Source organism: Monodelphis domestica, chromosome 2, assembly GCF_027887165.1.
Source record: "Monodelphis domestica isolate mMonDom1 chromosome 2, mMonDom1.pri, whole genome shotgun sequence".
In the NCBI taxonomy this organism is placed as follows: domain Eukaryota; kingdom Metazoa; phylum Chordata; class Mammalia; order Didelphimorphia; family Didelphidae; genus Monodelphis; species Monodelphis domestica.
In genome coordinates this window covers 178,188,363-178,207,434 of record NC_077228.1, presented here as the reverse complement: position 1 = coordinate 178,207,434, position 19,072 = coordinate 178,188,363, and the positions used below count along the sequence as shown (strand labels likewise).

General features: G+C 47.1%; 1 protein-coding gene across 5 annotated transcripts in view; it reads right to left on the bottom strand.

Moving 5' to 3' along the window:
- Nucleotides 1-19,061, bottom strand: part of TBX4 (T-box transcription factor 4) — a 53,600-nt gene extending 34,539 nt beyond the window's left edge. Inside the window, exons 1-4 of one of the 5 annotated variants that reach the window (XM_056816473.1) lie at nt 16,048-16,298; nt 13,303-15,561; nt 10,965-11,123; nt 8,641-8,735 (exon numbers count right to left, since the gene is read on the bottom strand). In XM_056816473.1, the coding sequence (XP_056672451.1) occupies nt 8,641-8,735; nt 10,965-11,120 (251 nt within the window). In that variant the 5' untranslated portion in view covers nt 11,121-11,123; nt 13,303-15,561; nt 16,048-16,298. Of the gene's footprint in view, nt 1-8,640; nt 8,736-10,964; nt 11,124-12,520; nt 13,272-13,302; nt 15,562-16,047; nt 16,299-17,475; nt 17,913-18,933 lie in introns of those variants that run through there. The other 4 variants (XM_056816476.1, XM_056816475.1, XM_056816472.1 and 1 more) reach the window with 4 other exon arrangements.
- Between the last annotated feature and the right edge of the window lie 11 nt (nt 19,062-19,072).

Below are 19,072 nucleotides of genomic sequence, written 5' to 3'. Positions count from 1 at the left end.
TACTAGAGTGGTTTCCTTCTTCACTTCATTTTATAGGTGAGGAAACTGAAGCATATGAGGTTAAGTGACCAGCCCAGGGTCACCTAGCTAGTAAGTACCTGAAGCCAAATTTGATTTCAGATCTTCCTGACTCTATCCAGGGAGGATCTGGGTTCAAATTTGACCTCATTCACTTCTTGTTATATGAACCTGAGCAAGTCACTAAATTCCATTTCTCTAGCCCTTGCCACTTTTCTGTTGTAGAACTGATACTCAGACAGAAGGGAAGGGTTTTTAAAAAGACTTAAGAATATCTGTATCTTCAAATGTAAAAAGAAATGGTAGGTAAGGTTTATTGAACTTAGTATTAGAAAACTTCAGTCTGAATCCCAAATCTGTCCCTTACTAGATCCTGGACATTTCACTTCACTTTTCTGGACCTATTTCCTCATCTATAGAGTTCAGGGTTTAGGCCAGATGACCTCCAAGGTCTCTTCAGTTTTAAAATTCCATATTCTAGAATGATCTACTAGCCTCCTTCTAGTTAGGGAGAGCTAATTATAGAGTATAAAGGCATTATTTCCACTTGGTCCCAAGACATTGGGTTCTGATTCCTATTTCTTTCCCATCATTTCCTGTCCCAGTAGCTGGTTAAATTAATTGCTTTGGCCCAGAAGCTATGAGTGGCCCCTACATAGATCACAGTATAGAAATATTCTCAATAGAGAGAGAATAAGGGAATAGGTGGCAAAGTGGATAGAGAACCCAGCCTGGAGTGAGGAAGATGTAAATTCAAATCGGGCTTCAGACATTTACCAATTGACTGATAACAGACAAATCAATTAAACCCATTTGCCTCAGCTTCCTCATCTATAAAATGAGCTGCAGAAGGAAATGTTGACCCCTCTGGTGTCATAGTCAAGAAAACCCCAAATGGGATCAGGAAAAGTCAGACACAACTGAAAAATAAAACAAAACCAAAAAAATGAAATTGAAGGAGAGAATACGTATCCTTAGTTGGGTCCAGAAGGCAAGAAAAGTGAGGTTCGGACATTCCAGGGACTTTCCAATCTCAGTCCCACAAAGTTAAGACCATGAACCTCTGGGGGACAGAATCTACAATTCCTTTCTGGCCTTTAAGTCAGAGAGAGATAGTCACTGAAGTATATTTTCTGGTCACAGTCTGACTATATTGAAGAAGGCATTTAAAAGTGGTAGAAAGATCTGGGAATGAGAAGACCCGAGTTTTATTCTGTTCTTTTTTTTTTTAAACCCTTACCTTCCATCTTGGAGTCAATACTGTGTATTGGCTCCAAGGCAGAAGAGTGGTAAGGGCTAGGCAATGGGGGTTAAGTGACTTGCCCAGGGTCACACAGCTGGAAAGTATCTGAGGTCAAATTTGAACCTAGGACCTCCCATCTCTAGGCCTGGCTCTCAATCCACTGAGCTACCCAGCTGCCCCCTTACTCTGTTCTTCTACAATCTTAAGTAAAGAACTTTCCTGTTCTAAACCTCAGTTTTCTAACCTGTCAGATGGGGACAATACTATTCATGCTACCTGTTTCATAGGGCTGCTGTGAAGCCCAAAGATCATGTAAGAAGGTATTTCCCCTAAGTGCTGTTATTACTTCTGTCTTTTGAGATGTGCCCAAATTTCCTAACCCAGAGGGGATGAAAAGGAAGCTGACTGTCTTAGGGTGAGGAAAAGGAGGAAAAAGATTAAGTCATTCAGCAGATGTTCTAACAGGAAAAAAACTGGTGGGATTTTCTCTGCAATGGACCCAGCCTCAAGAAAAGGCTCCTCCTCCTTCCCAAGCCCCCTTCCATATGGGCAGATGGAGCACTTCCCTCCACGCTGTCACTGAAACTGCCCAGTCAGGAGCATAAACAAGCTAATCCAGGCCCAGAGAGGAGATGAAAGCTGGGTCCTCCCCTCTGATCACCAAACAGGCTCCTAAGATGAGTGAGTAGCACTGACGAGCACCGGAGACTTTATCTAGTTCATGTTCACAAATGGTTTTAGAATGACCTGCTAAAATAAGCTTCCTGGAGGCCTCCATGGCAGGGGCTGAGAGGGAGAAGAGGTTCAGTGGGCATTTGGGCAATACATTTTACAATTTTTTTCCAAATAGAAAAAAGCACTTTGTATGCTGAGGCTGGCAGAGGGCAAGATGGGTAGAATTCTCTTGACATCCCTTAAGTCAGAGTTTGGGAGAATGATGACAACATGGTCATCCCAGAAGATTAAAAAAAGCACAAAATCCTAAAGTGGGTGAGTGGCAGAGAAAATTTAGAGATCATCCAATATAACTCCTACCTAGAAAGAGAAAGCTTGAGAGAGAAAAGCAGAAAAAAAGGATACAGAGACTGATGGAGAGGATGGAAGGAAGGAAGAAAGGAAGGAAGGAAAGAAAGAAAGAAAGAAAGAAAGAAAGAAAGAAAGAAAGAAAGAAAGAAAGAAAGAAAGAAAGAAAGAAAGAAAGAAAGAAAGAAAGAAAGAAAGAAAGAAAGAAAGAAAGAAAGAAAGAAAGAAAGAAAGAAAGAAAGAAAGAAAGAAAGAAAGAAAGAAAGAAAGAAAGAAAAGGAAGGGAGGGTGGGAAGAAGGAAGGAAGGAAGAAGAACAGAAGGAAGGAAGGAAGGAAGGAAGGAAGGAAGGAAGGAAGGAAGGAAGGAAGGTAGGAAGAACATGTGAGAAAAAGAAAAGAAATTATCTAAGACAAGGATTCGTTACTTTTTTATATTAGAGACCCCTTTGGAAGTTTGGTGAAATCTATAGATCCCTTTTCAGGGTAATATTTTTAAAAATTTAAAATAAAAGGAAAAGCTACATTTTAGGTCAGTCGAAATAAAGGTATAATTTCACTCCCCAAATGCATGAGGTCCGAACACCCCAGAATAAAAACTCCTGCTTTTAGACACTTTTCCCTGACTTTGCATAAGAGGCTATTATTGACAAATGCATCTCCCTCCACACTAGAATCAGAATCATCTCCCAGAACCTCCTCCATTCCCCTCCTTTCTCCTCATTCTACCAACTAATATCCCCATGTAAGTGGCTAGGGAGACCCTAATAAGCACCAAATTCTCATTTCAAACCTTTTCTTTCAGAAATAACTCAGCTATGAAAACAACCACTGGCTAGGGTGCCAGAACCTGAAAGAAATCAGACTGGTTGGGATTTGGTGTGGGTGATTACGTATGGGTGAAAGGGGTGTTTCATATTGTAATAATATAAGTTACATTTATATAGCATTTTAGAGTTTGCAAAGCATTTTACGTTCGTGATCTCATTTCAATTTCAAAACACCCATGAGGTAGGCACTACAGTTCTTGTCACCCTCGTTTCACAGATGATGACAAGTCCAATCAAAAAACGTGAAGCGACAGCTAGTAAGTGCCCGAGGTGGGATTCGAACTCTTGGGAAGGAGCCTGCAGTCCAAAATATAATCATGCCTTTCCTTTCTCCACGAGTCTGCATAGACATCTGTTTCCGAGGGCAGCAGCGGTTCTGCCTGTGACGGCAGGCAGATTCTATGAGGTTTGATTCGCAGGGCTGGGGATGGCAGGGGTGAAGATGGCCAGACTCGGGATAGAAGGGCAGACGGGCAAAGGAAAGTGGACAGGGCTACAACAAGCTAGGGTAGAATTAAACCGTTGTGTCCAAGAACAATCGCCAAGATCACTTAATTCAGGTCTATCTCCTCCCCCCCCCAAAGAAAAAACGTTCCCTGATTCCTTGGAATCATTTTAAGGAAATACGTTCCCCTCCCCATGCCCGTTGGCAGCACGAGAGAAAAGGCGGCCGGGGCGGGGGTGGGGGGGTGCTATCGGAAGGGGGTGGGGGTCAGCTGGTTCTCTTAGCTCCCCCACCTTTGGGTTGTAATGGTATTTCCTTCAGATAGACTCATGCTTTCAGAAAATACTTTAGCAGAGATCAAAGCGCTGTCTCTCCGGGTCCCACTTTCCCAGTTTGTCCAAGCCCTGATTTCTCTTATCACCCACGCCACTGGGCCCTGACGCTGTGTATACAGAGAAAGGGCAGGAAGCTTTGAAGTGGGGGATTAGCCTGAGCCAGAGCCAGGCCTCGGAATAACAAACAATGCAGGTTCAACGGGAGTTCTCATCGGTAGTTCATTTTTCAGCCACAAATTCACTGTCACTAACCCAAGCAACATTGAACTCAGCAGGCTATGAGGATGGGAGAACGAAGATTTATCTGGTGGCAGAGCCAGGACCCCGGGACGGGGAGGTCAAGCAGTTAGGAAATTTTCATTTGGGGACGTTTATATTTAAATTTTTGTGAAGCTCACTTTTATCTGAGTTTGGAAGAAAATGCTGTTTCTCACACACTGCTTTTCTGGGGGAGGGGAGGGAGAAACGGGGGGGGGGGCAAGGAGGGGTGGTGAAGGGACTGGGCTAGAAAGAAGGGCTTGCGCATCAGGGAAGAACAAGAGGAGGGGGTTGGGGAGGAGGAAGGCTCCCCTTCTCCCCGGATCAGAGTCAACTGCTTCTCCCACGAGCAGGTAAGGAGGCCGTCCTAGGTTTGTTTTTGTCTTCCTGAGACGATTTGTTTATCCCTTCTACATTTGACTGGGATGGTGCCTTCCCACTTTCATACCTGGCTGGCGCTGGACCGCTCATGCTTGAGACTGCAGTTTTCATCAGCGATATTACTGTCAAACAGCGACAGTGAGAAAAATAGACCCATGAAACGTCCAAATGAAATAGGAAAGCACCCCCACCCCTACTCTCCCGCCCCAAGGAGCAGGAAATGGGACTAAAAAGAATTTAAGTTAGGAAGAAGACAGCGTTCATTCACCTGGTCCACTCATATGCTTCCACTACAACCTCTTCCTCCTCTAGGGAAGTCAGAAACTTTTGCCATTCTCCCCCTTCCAGAGAAGAGACTGTTTGGAGACCTCGACTTGAGCCTCAGCCTGACTTCCTGGCTGTGTCACCAAGGGAAGGTCATTTCACTCCCACTGGACCTCTACTTACTTAGCCATGAAATGGGTAGAATATAGACTTGCACTGCCCCTTTCTAATGAATGCGGTGAGGAAACCACTCTGTTAACTTTAAGACCCTAGGACAGGGATTATCAACCTTTGGTAGTGAAGTTATGAACTCTTAGGCAGTCTGGGTGAAGCCTATGAACTTCTCTGAATCCTGTTTTGAAATGCACAAAAGAAAATACATAAGATTATGAAAGAAGTCAATTACATTAAAAGATATCAACATATTAAAAGAAAAGAAAAAAAATCCAATTCAGAGACTCCAGGATAAAAACCCCTGCCTCAGAGAAATAAGAAATTTTATAATTATCAACTTTATTTTAGAATGCTTCAGTGCCAGGGAGACAAAAAAAAAAAGCAAACTCTCCTGTGTGATCTCCTAAACTGGGACAGAGTGAACAATTTATCCAGCTAATCTGGACCCCTCCCGTCTCTAGTTTTCAAAATTGTGCCTTTAAAAAAATCTTTAAGATGTATTGTGTCAACCCTCTACTCTTTTACTGTAGATAGGAACAATTACTTGTCCTACATAGTTGTAATCACAAACAGGAGAATGGTGCAAAAAGGATACTATTTGCTTCCAGAAAAATTAGAAATCCAGGTTTGAGGGCTCCTAATATTTCTTGCTAGAAAATAGGAAAGTTCTGTGATAAAAGGCTACAATTTTGACAAGGAATTATTTTTGATAAGGGTTTACAAAGATTTTAACTGCACCCTCAATAATAAAACAAAAACCGAATTGGAAACAAAGTGGACACCTAGTAGTTGAGGGATGGCTGAATGAACTATTCAATATGAATGTATTGGAATATTACTACACTGGTAAGAAATTTTAATATGAAGAATTCAGAGAACCCTGGGAGGACTTGATTGAACTGATGTAGAGTGAAAACATTAGAACCAAGGGAATAATATATATGCAATGATTATAATAATTTAAATACTAACAACTATAAAAAGCTGTCTGAGTGGTGAATTATAATGAAACTATCTAGGACCAGGAATCCCATTTACCTTTCAGTAGAGTGGTGGGAAATAAGGGTATGGAGTTATAATATATGATGCCAGAAAAGGTTGCTGTGTCAGCTTTTCTTAAATGTTTTTCTTTGTTAGGAAGAAAGATTGGGGGGTGGAACTGAAGAGAAAATGATTGGTATATAAATAACATTAAATCTCATTCAGAGAATATTTGCAAAGCTCTATAGAAATCTGAGTTATCTTGAGAGGCCTAGGGTGGGAGGGGTTCTGGGGAGATGATGAGAAAAGGAGCTAGGATAAGGGAGGTGAGTTTCATATCTGGGAAACAGGAGCTAATGGAGGGCAAAATGAAGAGGAAGTGAGGCTAGTTAAATGACTTTTTTTTTAACGAGAAGATTTACAGCAAAGATAATTTTCTGTTGGGAAAGGAAGGGCTCCCCACCACCACCCCCATCAGCAAGAAGGAAAATTTTTATCATCACAAACACTATTTACTATTGTTATTATTCTCAGCTGCTCATCCCTGAACTTCTGCCAGTTTCACTCACCAACATCTGCCTGAAGCTGGAAGGTCTCCCCCTCAGATCCCTGGGGCTACTGGCAGACACAGCAAACACCTGTGAAGGCCCCAAGGGTTTCTTCCTTGGGGTTAAGGTCTCCAGAGCTTTAATCACCCAGAGGTGCAGGAAGGCAGAGAATGTGCTCTCCTTTCTCAAGCAATATTCCGATGAAAATGCGGTCTATGGCTAAACCCCTAAAAATGGGCAGCTCTGGACCCCCGCCTCCCTTGTCTGTCCCAGAAGCTCTGAAATGGAACAGAGCACAACATGGAGAGGGCTCTGCAAGGCCATGGCACCGCGATAAAAACTCCTCTTTCGCCCTCCCAGAAAGGTAAGCAGTTGAGCCCCTGCAGAGATTCCCTCTAAGAACGAAATACCAGATTCCCTCAGATTAAGCATTTGAGAAGGGCTGCCTCAATGAGGAAAGAGCGCGTGTTGGGGGTTGGGAGGAGGGGAGGCAGAGGAGGGCAGCCACTTCTGCCTATCATACCTCCCAGCTAAAATAAAAGGAAAACCGAGGCTGATAATAGAGAGGTTAGGAGCAGGGAACGATGTCCGACTCCCCTGGAAGGAAATTCACTCCCACAGCAGCACTAAATAATAATCATAAACGACTACGACGATGATGATGATGACTAGCTCGTAGTGGTAAAGCACACTTCGAAAGTGATTTACATACATAATGTCATTTGAGATGGGGAGATTTGGAATGGTTGTTCGGAATTATTTCTGAAATTGAGTTGCACAGCTGGAGAACGCGTTTTTACAAAAGAGAAGAAAAAAGACTTCGGTTTTGTTATAGTAACCGAGATTACTGTTAGTATCACTACCCACGCCCCCATTGAAAGCTGGGGAGCTGGAACTGCGGGGCAAAGAAATCGTTTCCAACGAACTCCGCTAGCTAGAGTGGAGGGGCAAATCTGGGAGGTCTGAACCAATGTTTTCAGGTCGCCCGCGCACGCAAATCGAATTCGTCGGCTCTGTTGCTCCCCTCTCCCCTTCATTCTGGTCCCGCACACGCAGTCTGAGTGTCTCTCCCCATATCTCCCAGACTGGCTCACCCTCCACCTCTCCCCCCTCATCTCCGTTCTCTCCCACAGACACCATCGCATTTTAAAGATGTTTCCACTTTATAAATCACCCTTCTGGCAGCCACCCCGAGAGCTGCTTGGCCCCCACCCCCAGTCTCTACCACACACCACACCCCATCGGCGCCTTTGCCCCAGGGGGGAGGGAGATGAGGAGATGCACCCTAGGGCAGCCCCCCACCCCCACCCCGGCCTCTCACAAATTGGTCGGGAGAAAGGTTCCTTCACCCAGAACAGGATGGCGCTCTTGTTTAACTTGCCTATTCGACGGATTGTCCGTCCCACTACCCCAGCACCTGCCTACTGGACAGGAATCTTACAAATCAGAGCGGAAAGAGATCCCAAGATCTCTTCCCTCCTGCCCCGCCTACACTGGACCAACTCAGGCGAATCCCGGGTTCCCTTCCCTTTGCCTGAAAGCATCTCATTTAAATCCTGAGAATTTGGAGCCGCTAGGCTACCCCTGAGGAGGGCTGAGGGGGCGGGGGACTGGAGGGCTCCCAGGGAAAAAAAAAATCTACGTCTCTTTCTCCTCTTCATGCTGAGTCTGCAGCAGCTGGAGGGAGATCTCGAGGTTGAAAGGTCCACCCTCCCCGGAGACTAAAGAGCTCCAGAACGCGAGCCCAAGAGTCCCGGGCGACATTTGCATGCTATTTGCATAGTTTTGCCTGCCTCCGATAGTACCTAACGGGTTTCCAATTCGCAGGAAGGCATAAAGTTGTTGGATTTTTTTTTTTCTGGAAGGGCTGGGGCTGAGGCCTGGATCTAGACGGTTGGCGTCTATAGGGTCCTAAACTTAATCCCTGGCTGGTGTGGGGAGTGGGGGCGGGGAGGGAGATCGAGGTATGTGGCGGTTTAAGGTTTGAACATATAGTTCCAGTTTAGGCGCTCAACCCAAGGCTGAACCAGTCCAAGGCGAAGCGGCTGAGGGAACTGCGGCCTCAGTGACGACCTGCTTCATAAGACTGATTTTCCCAACCTTCCCCTCAGACCTCCAAAAAAGACTCCCACCAAAACTGACCTGCCGGCTTTGGTGATGATCATCTCGGTCCCTGCTTCGTGAAATTTCTTCCACAGTTCCTTCTCGTGCAGGGTCACCTTGATATTCTCGATTGTCTGGGGGAAGCGGGGAGAGAACAAGCAATCACATCCAGCCCCGTCTCTGGGCTCTCTCTCCTAAGAAAGCCATTGATTCCTGAAGGGAGAGGGGCCCTCCATTTTTCGAGCTAACCAAAACTCCTATTTTCAGTCTGGGCGGAATTTGGATAGGAAATCGGGTCCGAGAGCCTTAAAAGGCCAGAGGTACCCTATGCCCAGCTGGAAGGGGGATTGAAACTCAAGAATCCAACAAAGGTAGTTGGGGTGGGGGTCGGGCGGTGGGTGGGAGAGAGGCCGAGGTCACCAAGGTAGAGTATGGGGAGAGTGAGAGGAACAGAGGGTGACTCTCCCCTGGAATGGGGACGCATGCGACTGTCTCCCAGAAAAGCTGGGAGTAGGAAAGATGAGGATACTCTATGGGACCCACTTTCTGGGACGTCCAACGATCCTTGTCGCCCCTCTCAAAGAACTTCTCTCTGCTCCCTGCAGACTGTTCGGGCTGGCTCGGCACCAACAAAGACTCGGAACTGGGGCCAAGCCGATCGCATACAACAAAAGCCCGGAGCAGGTAATCTGGCCCTTAGGAATCGATTCTTCTCGTTTATTTCCCCGATTTCACGGGTTAAAAAATAATCATAAATGAATGAGCCATTCTAGAAAATTAATTACTTCTCCCTCTTCATAGATGTGTCGTATGTACCAATGTGCACTCAAACACATATTTAAAGCCACTTTTGAGCCCAGGAGAGTGTCTGAACCCCAAGAAGGGTTGGAAAGAAAACAGAAGTGGTTCCGACAGTCGCCTTATTCTACCTGGGGACAGTTCGAAAGAGTCGGGCAGGTGACTCCGACCCCTGGGAAAGGAAAGGCCAGAGTCAAGGATTCGGGCCGAGCCTCTGCCCTTTTTAACGCTGCAATTGCTGCGAGATATTTCGCACACCGGAGAAATTAAAGCCTTCAATTAATCTACCGTAAAAGTCGGTGTTTTTTCTGCTATTACTAAGCGTTGGGTTACCCAGGAAATTCGGGGAGCGGGAAAGAGAGCACCAAAAGGCTGGCGGAGTTGACGCGCTCCCCCTGCCCGGAACCTCCGCGAGCGATTCTACAGCGATGATCGAAAATCGACAGAATTCGAAATTCGAAATTCGAATGTCTGGAAGATCCGAAATTCGGACATCTGCGGGATTAGAAATCTGGCTGTCTGCGAGATTCGAAATTCGAATGTCTAAGGGATTAGAAATTCCGGCCACGGGCGATTCCCAATTCGGGCTAAGCCTCCTGAAAGCCCGGGGACAGTTTGCTTTTGTCTGGGACTCCCCCCTTATCCCCAAGGGGCTAGCATTTCTCTCTCCTCCAAGCCCGAGAAGCCTTGGTCGGTGACTGATGCTCCTCACCAAGAAGCTGCAACTCGACCCATTATCCTCGCCCCATTTTCCTGGCTAGTTGGTGTTCAAAACCAAGTGGGCAGTGTGAGAAGATGAGGGAAATGGAGAGGGTGGAAAACCACGAGGGCAGAGCCTTCCACTTCATCCCTGATCTCTAGCCTCTAGGCTTGGAGATGGGAGAGGTCTAAAAAGTTCCGAAGGTCTGGGAATCTGGGTCAATATGGCGGGACCCCATCAGACACAATTTGGCCAGAGATTAGTGTTTCCTTTCCTACATCATTGTGCCTAAGCATGGATCCCACTTCAGCGAGCGAATTATATACCACTAAAAAAGGGAAAGGGAGTGGGTACTACTAATGTCCACTCCCCCCCAAAAAAAAGCCCCAGGGGAAAGCGTGAAAACAGCCCCCGGGCCTGGGTTGTCCATAAAAGCAAGTTACAAAGCAAACCAGACCCAGCCGATAGAGCTAGTGCCCCGCCAGGCAAGGGGCCCAGGGACACTTTGGGGGTGGGGGGGAAGAAACATTTAAAAGCCCGGCCATCTGGGTCTGGGACAGTAAATTCTTCACTTTTATGGGCATCTCGGGAGAAAAGGGCCCCGCTCTGTTTGGAACCCGGATTTGGGGGGAGCTGGGGCACCCAACTCAGACCAGCCCTGGGTGTGCAGTAAGGGCAGGTTTGTCGCTTGACTGATAATTATGGGGAAGACCTATCTACAGAGAGACAAATACCAGAGCCTCCCTGTCCCGGAACGTCTCCCAGATAGACATAGAGGCCTCTGGGCAGGAATTCTGACCGACCCTGGCCCAACCCAGCCTGATTTCCATCCCATGACTCCAAAGCAGCTCCCCCTAGTTCCTACCTGCTCAGCATCTTGGCCCTGGGGGCTGCTGAGGGGAGTACCAGTAAGGCCCTGTCCACCCAAAGCTGGCTCTGGAGCTGAAGCCTGATCTCCATGTGCAGGGGCTGGGGCTCTGAAGCCCTCTTCACTCTCAGAAAGGCCCTTGTCCTGAAGCATCTCCTGTAAGACACATACAGACACACACAGAGCAGAAAGTGACTTTAGAGTCACAGAGGGATCCTCTAACTGTGCCAGACCTGTCACTGCGCACCTGCAAGAAGCTGCCCTCTAGCTCACTGTGGCAACACTACCTAGAACCACTCCTCTCCCATCCCACCATACCCTGGATATGTGTGCATGTGCTCCATGCAGCATCTGGGTATCTATGTCTCCAGTTCAGTCTCTGTCTTTGGTCAGCTCTTAGCTTCCTCCTGCCCCATATGCCTTTATCTTTCTCAGTGTTTCTGTGTCCAGCTCCAGCCCTAGTCCCACTTCTGGGACCCAGGTCCACCCTCTTCTGTCTCTACTCAATTGTTTTCCTACCCCAGGCTGAGATGCTACCACCAGCAGCCCTATTTCTCTGAGATCAGATCCTAGGACCACTGTGGCCTGCACTGAGTGGGAGCCCAAAACAGACAGGTAACTGTAGCCTGAGATAGGTCCCCAAGGTTGGGGAGAGATGGCTCCAGAAAGTGAAGGATCCACTTTGCAAACCGACAGAAATGGAAAACCAACATTTCATTTTCCTGTAAAATGACACTGACAGATGGCTGAAGCTGACCCATCTCAGTTGGGCCTCCACAAGCCAGGCTCAGATAAAAGCATTTCATATCCTTGGGTCCAACCGAACAGTACCGCAGGGGTTTGGGCTGAATGGCCTACTTAAAAGCCTCTCTTCTGGCTTTCACTTAAACTGTAGGAATGGAGGTTTCTCCCAATAATTGGGTGACCTGAGAAGAACCTGATATTGCAGAGACACCTCCTTCCCTGCCGCCCCACTTCTCATTACAGTCCACTTAATTCAAATTTGTGTATTTAATTTTACTCTAATCTGAGCCAGTCTTCTGTGTCTAAGAATTCAGAATGCCTGCACACATATTACCACTACACAGACCACCTTACACACAGGGCTCACACACACCCCAAAGCTGAGAGATCTCTGTTTTGAGCTAAGGGGTGGAAATATTGCACCTCAGTGAAATAACTAGAAGCAGTTGGGGGTTGGTAATATGGGGTCATAGGGATCAGAAACCCACTTTTCTGCTCTTACAGCACCAGTGCTCCTGCCATCCATGGGCTAATTTACCTAAGGGGCTTGGGTCCATCCCAACTTCCCAACCTATGAGTATCCCTGCCCTCATCATCCACTCTTGCCCCTCCAATACGAAGGGACCAAAGAAACCTAGAAATCTTTCATCAACCCTGGTCTAATCTGTGACGATTCCCCCCTCCCCATTGTTTTTATTCCATTCATGGTTTAGCTTTTCCCTCTTTCCCCATCCTCTCATCTTTTCCCATCTTTCTCTTCTCTCTTGTCCTCTGTTTCTTTCCTCAGTTTTCTTCTTTTTCTTTCTTACCTGCCCTCCCCCACTGCTAGCATCTCCTCTGTCTCCTCTCCACTCTTCCAGTCTTCTCTTTGCCTGGGGTGGCTCCTGGCCCTCCCCCTCACCCGGTACTCCTGGGCCTTTCAAGTATAAACAAGCCAAGTGCAACAGAAGAGATAAAAGCAGCTGAGACCAGGGGCTGGGAAAAGCCCATAAAGATAAGCTCTGACAGACAGACAGACCCACAGACAGACACTCAGATGCAGGCCTTAGAGAAATGTCGGAGATGTGGAAAACATCCAGGGAGTGTCCTAGACTTTTGGAGGACCCCACGAGGCCCCTGCCCCATGGCTTGTCTCAATCTTGAAAATAAAAATAACAATTAGATTTTTAGAAAGTTAAAAGGGCAATTAGTTTCCCCCTTTCTATCCAGTAACCTAGACTGACCAGAGCCCTTTCTACATGGATGCCCCAGCTTCTTTTCAGCAGGCCTAGCTGCTGTAGAGAGCCAGGTCAGAGAGTGAGACCCTGGTGCTTAAACCAGCTGTCTTTCTCTGTGCCTTCAGGTCTTGAGGATGGCAGAAATCAGGGAGGGAGGGCCCAGAGCTCCAGAGGATCTTGGTAAGTCTAGCCCTGACTCAAGGGGAGTGGGGAGAACCCGAACCCGGGAGGGGAGATGAGAAAACTCCAGGGAAGGATCAAAGGCTACACTCTGTAGAAGCTTGATTGGTCAAGCCTGAGATTCCCAGTTTGCTACATTCTCCCCAAGTATAAGCAGAGATGAAAATCCAGATACCTCCCCCCCCCCCCAGTACCTGCCAGTCCCAGACACCTCCAGAGATGTATGAAACCGGGCTGCCCCCTGACTCCGGAGGAACTCCATTAGGCCAGCTTAGGTTTGCTGGAGCTCTGGAGAGTGCAACAGACAGGCCCAGGCCTTCTTCTGGGCCTTTGGACACCAACAGTCCGGAGTCCTGTGCTCCAGTGGCTGCTCCTTCTTGCCTTCCTTCTTGTCTCTTCCAGGTAAACAGCGGTCCCAGCTCTGAGGGCTGCAGCACTGCTTTCCTAAAAGCCCTCCTGACGGCCAAGTAGCCCAGGGCAGCTCAGTGCTGAACCCAGAAAAGCCTGGCTCCCAGTTGATGGCAAGGATGATGGATGTGAAGGGTGGGGAATGCAGGTAGCTGGTCCATTTCACCGGGAAGCAGCCTCCGCTTAAAGGTAGTGTGGCTGCTGGGGTTAACCAGGTATGGTGGCTGACAGGAACCACCGAGCCTTCCAGAAGTCTTCTCCATCTAGGAGATGGGTGGGGGCCTCGTAGATTCTCAAGGACCCGGCTCAAGTTGCTGCCCGTAGAGGGTGGCTGGCGATCCCAACTGATTTTCAGTTACTATCGCTGTTCCAGTCTTCAGATGACCCAAGTCACAAAAGCTCCATCCTAGCCCACCCTGCCTGCAGTCATTCCGTTCTCTGTAGCCACGGGCGAACTTTGAGTTACTCTAGTTCGCAAGCCTTTCCCGGCTCTTTGAAGGCTAGAATTCCCCTCTTCCTGCTCTATATTCGACTTCTCCCGGCTTTGTGGCTGTTTTTCTTTTCTGGTCTTGCTGTCAAAGCTGCTGCTGTTCCAGCGGTCTTGCAGGTGACCGTCATTCCGTAGCATCCCAACCTCCATTTCCGTCAGTTCTTTCACCTTTGCAAGACCGTAACTTAGACGAGAATCTCCCAGCCCCGAGCAAGCTTTCAGTAGCCATCCAGTTGCGAGTGCGCCGATTTGGGGTGGGGAAATCCGAAGCAATTCCTGCACTGTTTCTGCAGTTTTCAATGTGTTCCCGTTATTTGATCCGCGGTTCCCTCTTTGAGTTCCCTTCTTTTTTCCCCCTTCTCTTTATTCCTTCTTTCTCTTTTCGTTCCTTTCTTCCCCTTTCCCCTTCCTGCTTTCTTTTTTCTCTATTTCCTTCCTTCACAAAAACAAAAACCTCTGTGGCGTCATAACCATTGCAGCTCTTCCTTAATGTGATTATTGATATATTTGTTCTAATTCCTAATAGAGTAAATTATAATTCTCCTTAACCAGAACTTTCCTTAAGAATATTGAAAGTTATTGTCATTCTTGGGTCATAGATCATCTTACGGAGAGACCCTAAATTGTTTGGTTTATTACAACGAGTAACTTTCTCTTGTTGCTCTGATTACTGCAATTCACACTATTCCATATATATAATGTTATTTCCTTTTTTCCCTACCCGTTCCTGGGGCAATTGTCCTCAATTTCAGGCGAGGGATTCCCCTAACATTTTCCTCTTTCCCTTCACAAAATCCTTAGGTGCTATTTTTGTCTCTTGATATGAGCCTTTCCAATCGAGGTCCGTTATTCGGAATAGGTCTTTCTTTCTTTCTTTCTTTCTTTCTTTCTTTCTTTCTTTCTTTCTTTCTTTCTTTCTTTCTTTCTTTCTTTCTTTCTTTCTTTCTTTCTTTCTTTCTTTCTTTCTTTCTTTCTTTCTTTCTTTCTTCTTCTTCTTCTTCTCTCTCTCTCTCTTTCTCTTTTCCTTCCTTCTTTCCTTCCTTTCTCTTTCTTTTCTTTTTCTTAATGCTTTGCTTGTCATGACAAGGGCTGTGCTGTTCTGGTTATCTCAGGCAACTTGATACCTAAAGCATGCTTCCCGGGTCCTTAATGTATCTTTCTCCTCTCATCATCATTATTATAGCACCAGGTCGATAATTTCTGGTACTTTACCATTTTCAACTCTGTCGCTACTGCTTCGCTGGTCTTTGTCAATGTCTCTACAATCCATGTTCTAGTTATTTCTTCAGTCATGAATAATGTCACTGTTGCTCTTAGTACCTGCTATCAGTCACGTTGTTCTAGTTACTTTAGGACAATTTATAATGTTATTAAACTAGTTATGAAGAGCAGTCGGGAGCGGCTTGACTTCTTTAGAAAGCTACTGTTGCCTTGTCAGTTGCAGATTCTAATTACTCTCAAAAAATGTACCGATGTTTAGAACCCCGGCACTCTCAGATCTCTGGACAGTCGGGGGACCCGAGGTGAGGGGGAAAGCTTCTGGGTCCAGGAAATCCTGTTTAAATTGCGAGAAGGGTCTGAGGGTCTGGACAACGGTAATTAATAATGTTTCTGCAGCATTGTCTTTTTAACCGTTTTGATTCTTGTTGGTTCCTTGTTTTATAATTTATTCTCCTCTCTGTTTGGAGGAGAATTAACAGTTGCTTTTCCTCACTATTTTGCTAGTCTTTTCGTTACTGTTTTCCCTAAAGGCTTAGGAAAATGTTTCATATCCGTTATTCCACCTCTAAGGACTGTGGTACTGTCCTCCCTCTTTTCCTAAGCTGTTCCGTTATTCACAATTTTTTTCCCTTATATGCCATTCCCCCTCCTGCTACTGTCATCGACCCGGGTTTCTAGCCCCAGTTTCCCGATTTAATTTCGCTCTCAAACTGAGTTTCCTCCCCCTTATTGGTTCGGAGGAGCCGGGACCCTTAATTCTATGCACCCTAGGCATCGGCTTCCCCAAGTGCTCCCCATCCCTTGGACCGCAGACACTTACCCTAGCTGGGCTCAGGCTAGCCGGGCTGCCGCATCCGGAGGCTCCTGCGGCCCGGGGGACCTGAGGGTCCGGAGTCCCGGAAGGAGAAGACTCACAGGTTCTGGGGTTGGAGACTACAGAGGTTGGGGGCTCGGAGCCGACTGGGTCAGTGTCCAGCCTCCCGCCTCCCGCCTCACCCTCAGGGCCCGACACATCCCAGTTCTGGAGGCCGGCCCTTGATCTCCTTTGCAAGCTGAGGTTTGGGGCTGGGCCTCCCCTCCCTCTCTCCCTCCCTCCCTCCTTCCTTCACTCCCTCCCTCCTTCACTCCCTCCCACCCCCGCCCGGCCCCCCCTCAGGCGCTGACGTTGCTACTGTCAATCAGGGCTGCTCCCGCCATCCTGCTGGGGTGGGGGTGGGGGACAAGTTCCCCTTGCTCCCCACTCCTACTTACTCCCCAGACACCCCAATACCCTAAGTTGAAAGAGGCCAGTAGCAGCCTGCTCTAGCACTTGGGGCTGGGCGGGCATTCAGCCCCTCTGGGCTAGGACGGGACTAAGGAATCCGCATGGTTTAGATTAGGGAGGCGGGAAGGGAGAAACTGGCCAGGACACACTGACTGTCAGACAGAAAGACCCACGAGAACAGTGTATGGACTTAACCAAGCCTGAACCTGGGTAGCCACAGGGCAAAGGGGCCTTTTTACCTCCTCAAATCCAGACATCCAAACACAAAGATACTCACCTACAGAAGCCAAGGCCCTGGCATGGAGACACTCACAAATACACATTTACTAAAGAACACAATACAGACCACATCCACACCCCAATAATCACCCATATTTACACACACTCATCCACATACACAACCATATAGACACATTTGTAGCCATACATGTTTATTTACTCCCTGGTTCACACATCCATTTACACTGAGCAACACACATAGGACAAGGATCTCTCTCTGTGATTCTGTCTCTGTCTCTGTCTCTGTCACACACACACACACAGACACACACACACACCATACACAGACACACACACACCACCTCATCACCACCACCACCACCACCACCACAATCTGTCCTGGGTACACAGCCACAGACAGCATCACTAGAAAGAGTAGCCAGCGTAGGCTTCCTACTTCAATTTCAAGCAAGTACCCTGAATCCAGGAGGCTTCTGGGGCTTTGCATCCCTTAAATAAAAAATAAGCTGACTCCATCCTTTCCCATGGGCCCATTCTGACAGTGCAATTTTCTGAACCCTTTGAATAAGACTGAAGGCCTAGCTATTATCTGGTACCTCAGTGATTCCTCCTTGAAGCTTCCTATCTTAGAAACTCAGTCTACAAAGCCCAACAACTTTCTTTCCTAATTTTAACTTTTTCACAAATTAATTATTCCCAATAACTAATTTTCCCAATTTAGTATGCCAAGAACACTCTACTCACTTAATAATGTGTGTTTATGTAGGGTCCTTCATAGTCACACCACATCTGGCAGGGACACTGGTATTGGAGGAACTGAAGAAAAGGTGCTGATTCTTTGGAATGGTTAGGGGCAAGAAAGGAAACAGTTTCCTTCTCCTCTTTCTTTCCAACAAGTGAGAAAGACTCAAATTCAGGTTACTTTCTACTTGTCACACTATCTTCAGACCCTGTGCCTCCTTTCTTCCTGGGTTTTAAAAACAATTGTGCCAGTTTCCCATTTCAGTCCAGATTCAAGGACTTTTCCTTTCTCTCTAGTTATTTTGGAGCTGTTGAATGAACTAAATTGCTTCTGAATTAAATCTTTTGTTGGGGTTTGGAAAAAAGAAGGAAAGAAAAAAGAGGAAGCAAGCTAGAAAGAGCAAGGGAAGAAAACAGAAAGAAAAGGGAAGGAAAAGGAACAATAAGAGTTGGGCAGTGGATAAAAAACAAAATGGAAGGAAGAGAAAGAAAGAAAGAAAGAAAGAAAGAAAGAAAGAAAGAAAGAAAGAAAGAAAGAAAGAAAGAAAGAAAGAAAGAAAGAAAGAAAGAAAGAAAGAAAGAAAGAAAGAAAGAAAGAAAGAAAGAAAGAAAGAAAGAAAGAAAGAAAGAAAGAAAGAAAGAAAGAAAGAAGGAAAGAAGGAAAGAAAGAAGGAAAGAAGGAAAGAAAGAGAAAGGAAGGAAGGAAGGAAGGAAGGAAGGAAGGAAGGAAGGAAGGAAGGAAGGAAGGAAGGAAGGAAGGAAGGAAGGAAGGAAGGAAGGAAGGAAAGGAGAGGGAGAGAATGAATGAGGTAGATCCCCAACTGGCCAGATGGTCTGTAGGGCCCTTAGAACTGTTCACAGTTGGTCAGGTTCTATATCGGATGGAAGCTCCAGGTAGGAAAGCTGACAACAGCTGAAAAGCTTGAATGAGCCAGAGGCCAAAGACGGGAAGAGATGGCTGGGAAGCTGAGGAAAGAGGCTGGGAACTGGTAGAGGAAGCTGTACAGAAGGCTAGTTGGGAAGAAGCTGAACTTAAAAGGTGACTAATGAGGAAGACTGAAAGGAGCCAGGCTGAGAGGGAGGCCTAGATCCCACTACTTCTCATATCCTAGACTCAGGCTAGAGCTCCAAGTCATGTAAGGGAATTCCTTCCCTTCTTTGGACCACCGTGACCTTCTCCGAGTTAGGGGCTCCCGGTTCGGGATCACGGAAAAGAGCAAGGAGCTTACTCCGCCCTCTCTGAGCCCCTCTCCTCTTCCCGCCTACCCTACCCCACCCCACCTCCACCTCTACCCCTCCGCCTCCCGTCCACCTCACTGGGTCCCCGGCAGGCCCAGCAGAATTGCGGGCATCAAGCCTCTTGCCCCTTCCACCGGAACTCCAATTGTCCAAGCGATGGTTGGATGGGCCGAAGAGGCGATACGAAGGCCTAAGAGATCAGCGCTGAGACCCAAGGCTCACCTCTTCCTGCCCCAGCTAGTCCACGGACCAACCGACGACCAGAAAAGAGTGAGACGGCTAGGCGGCTCTGGTCTCAGGTTTGCTTTGGGACCCTGAGAGAATCCTCGTTGGAAAACAGTCAGTCTGGAGGAAGAAAGGA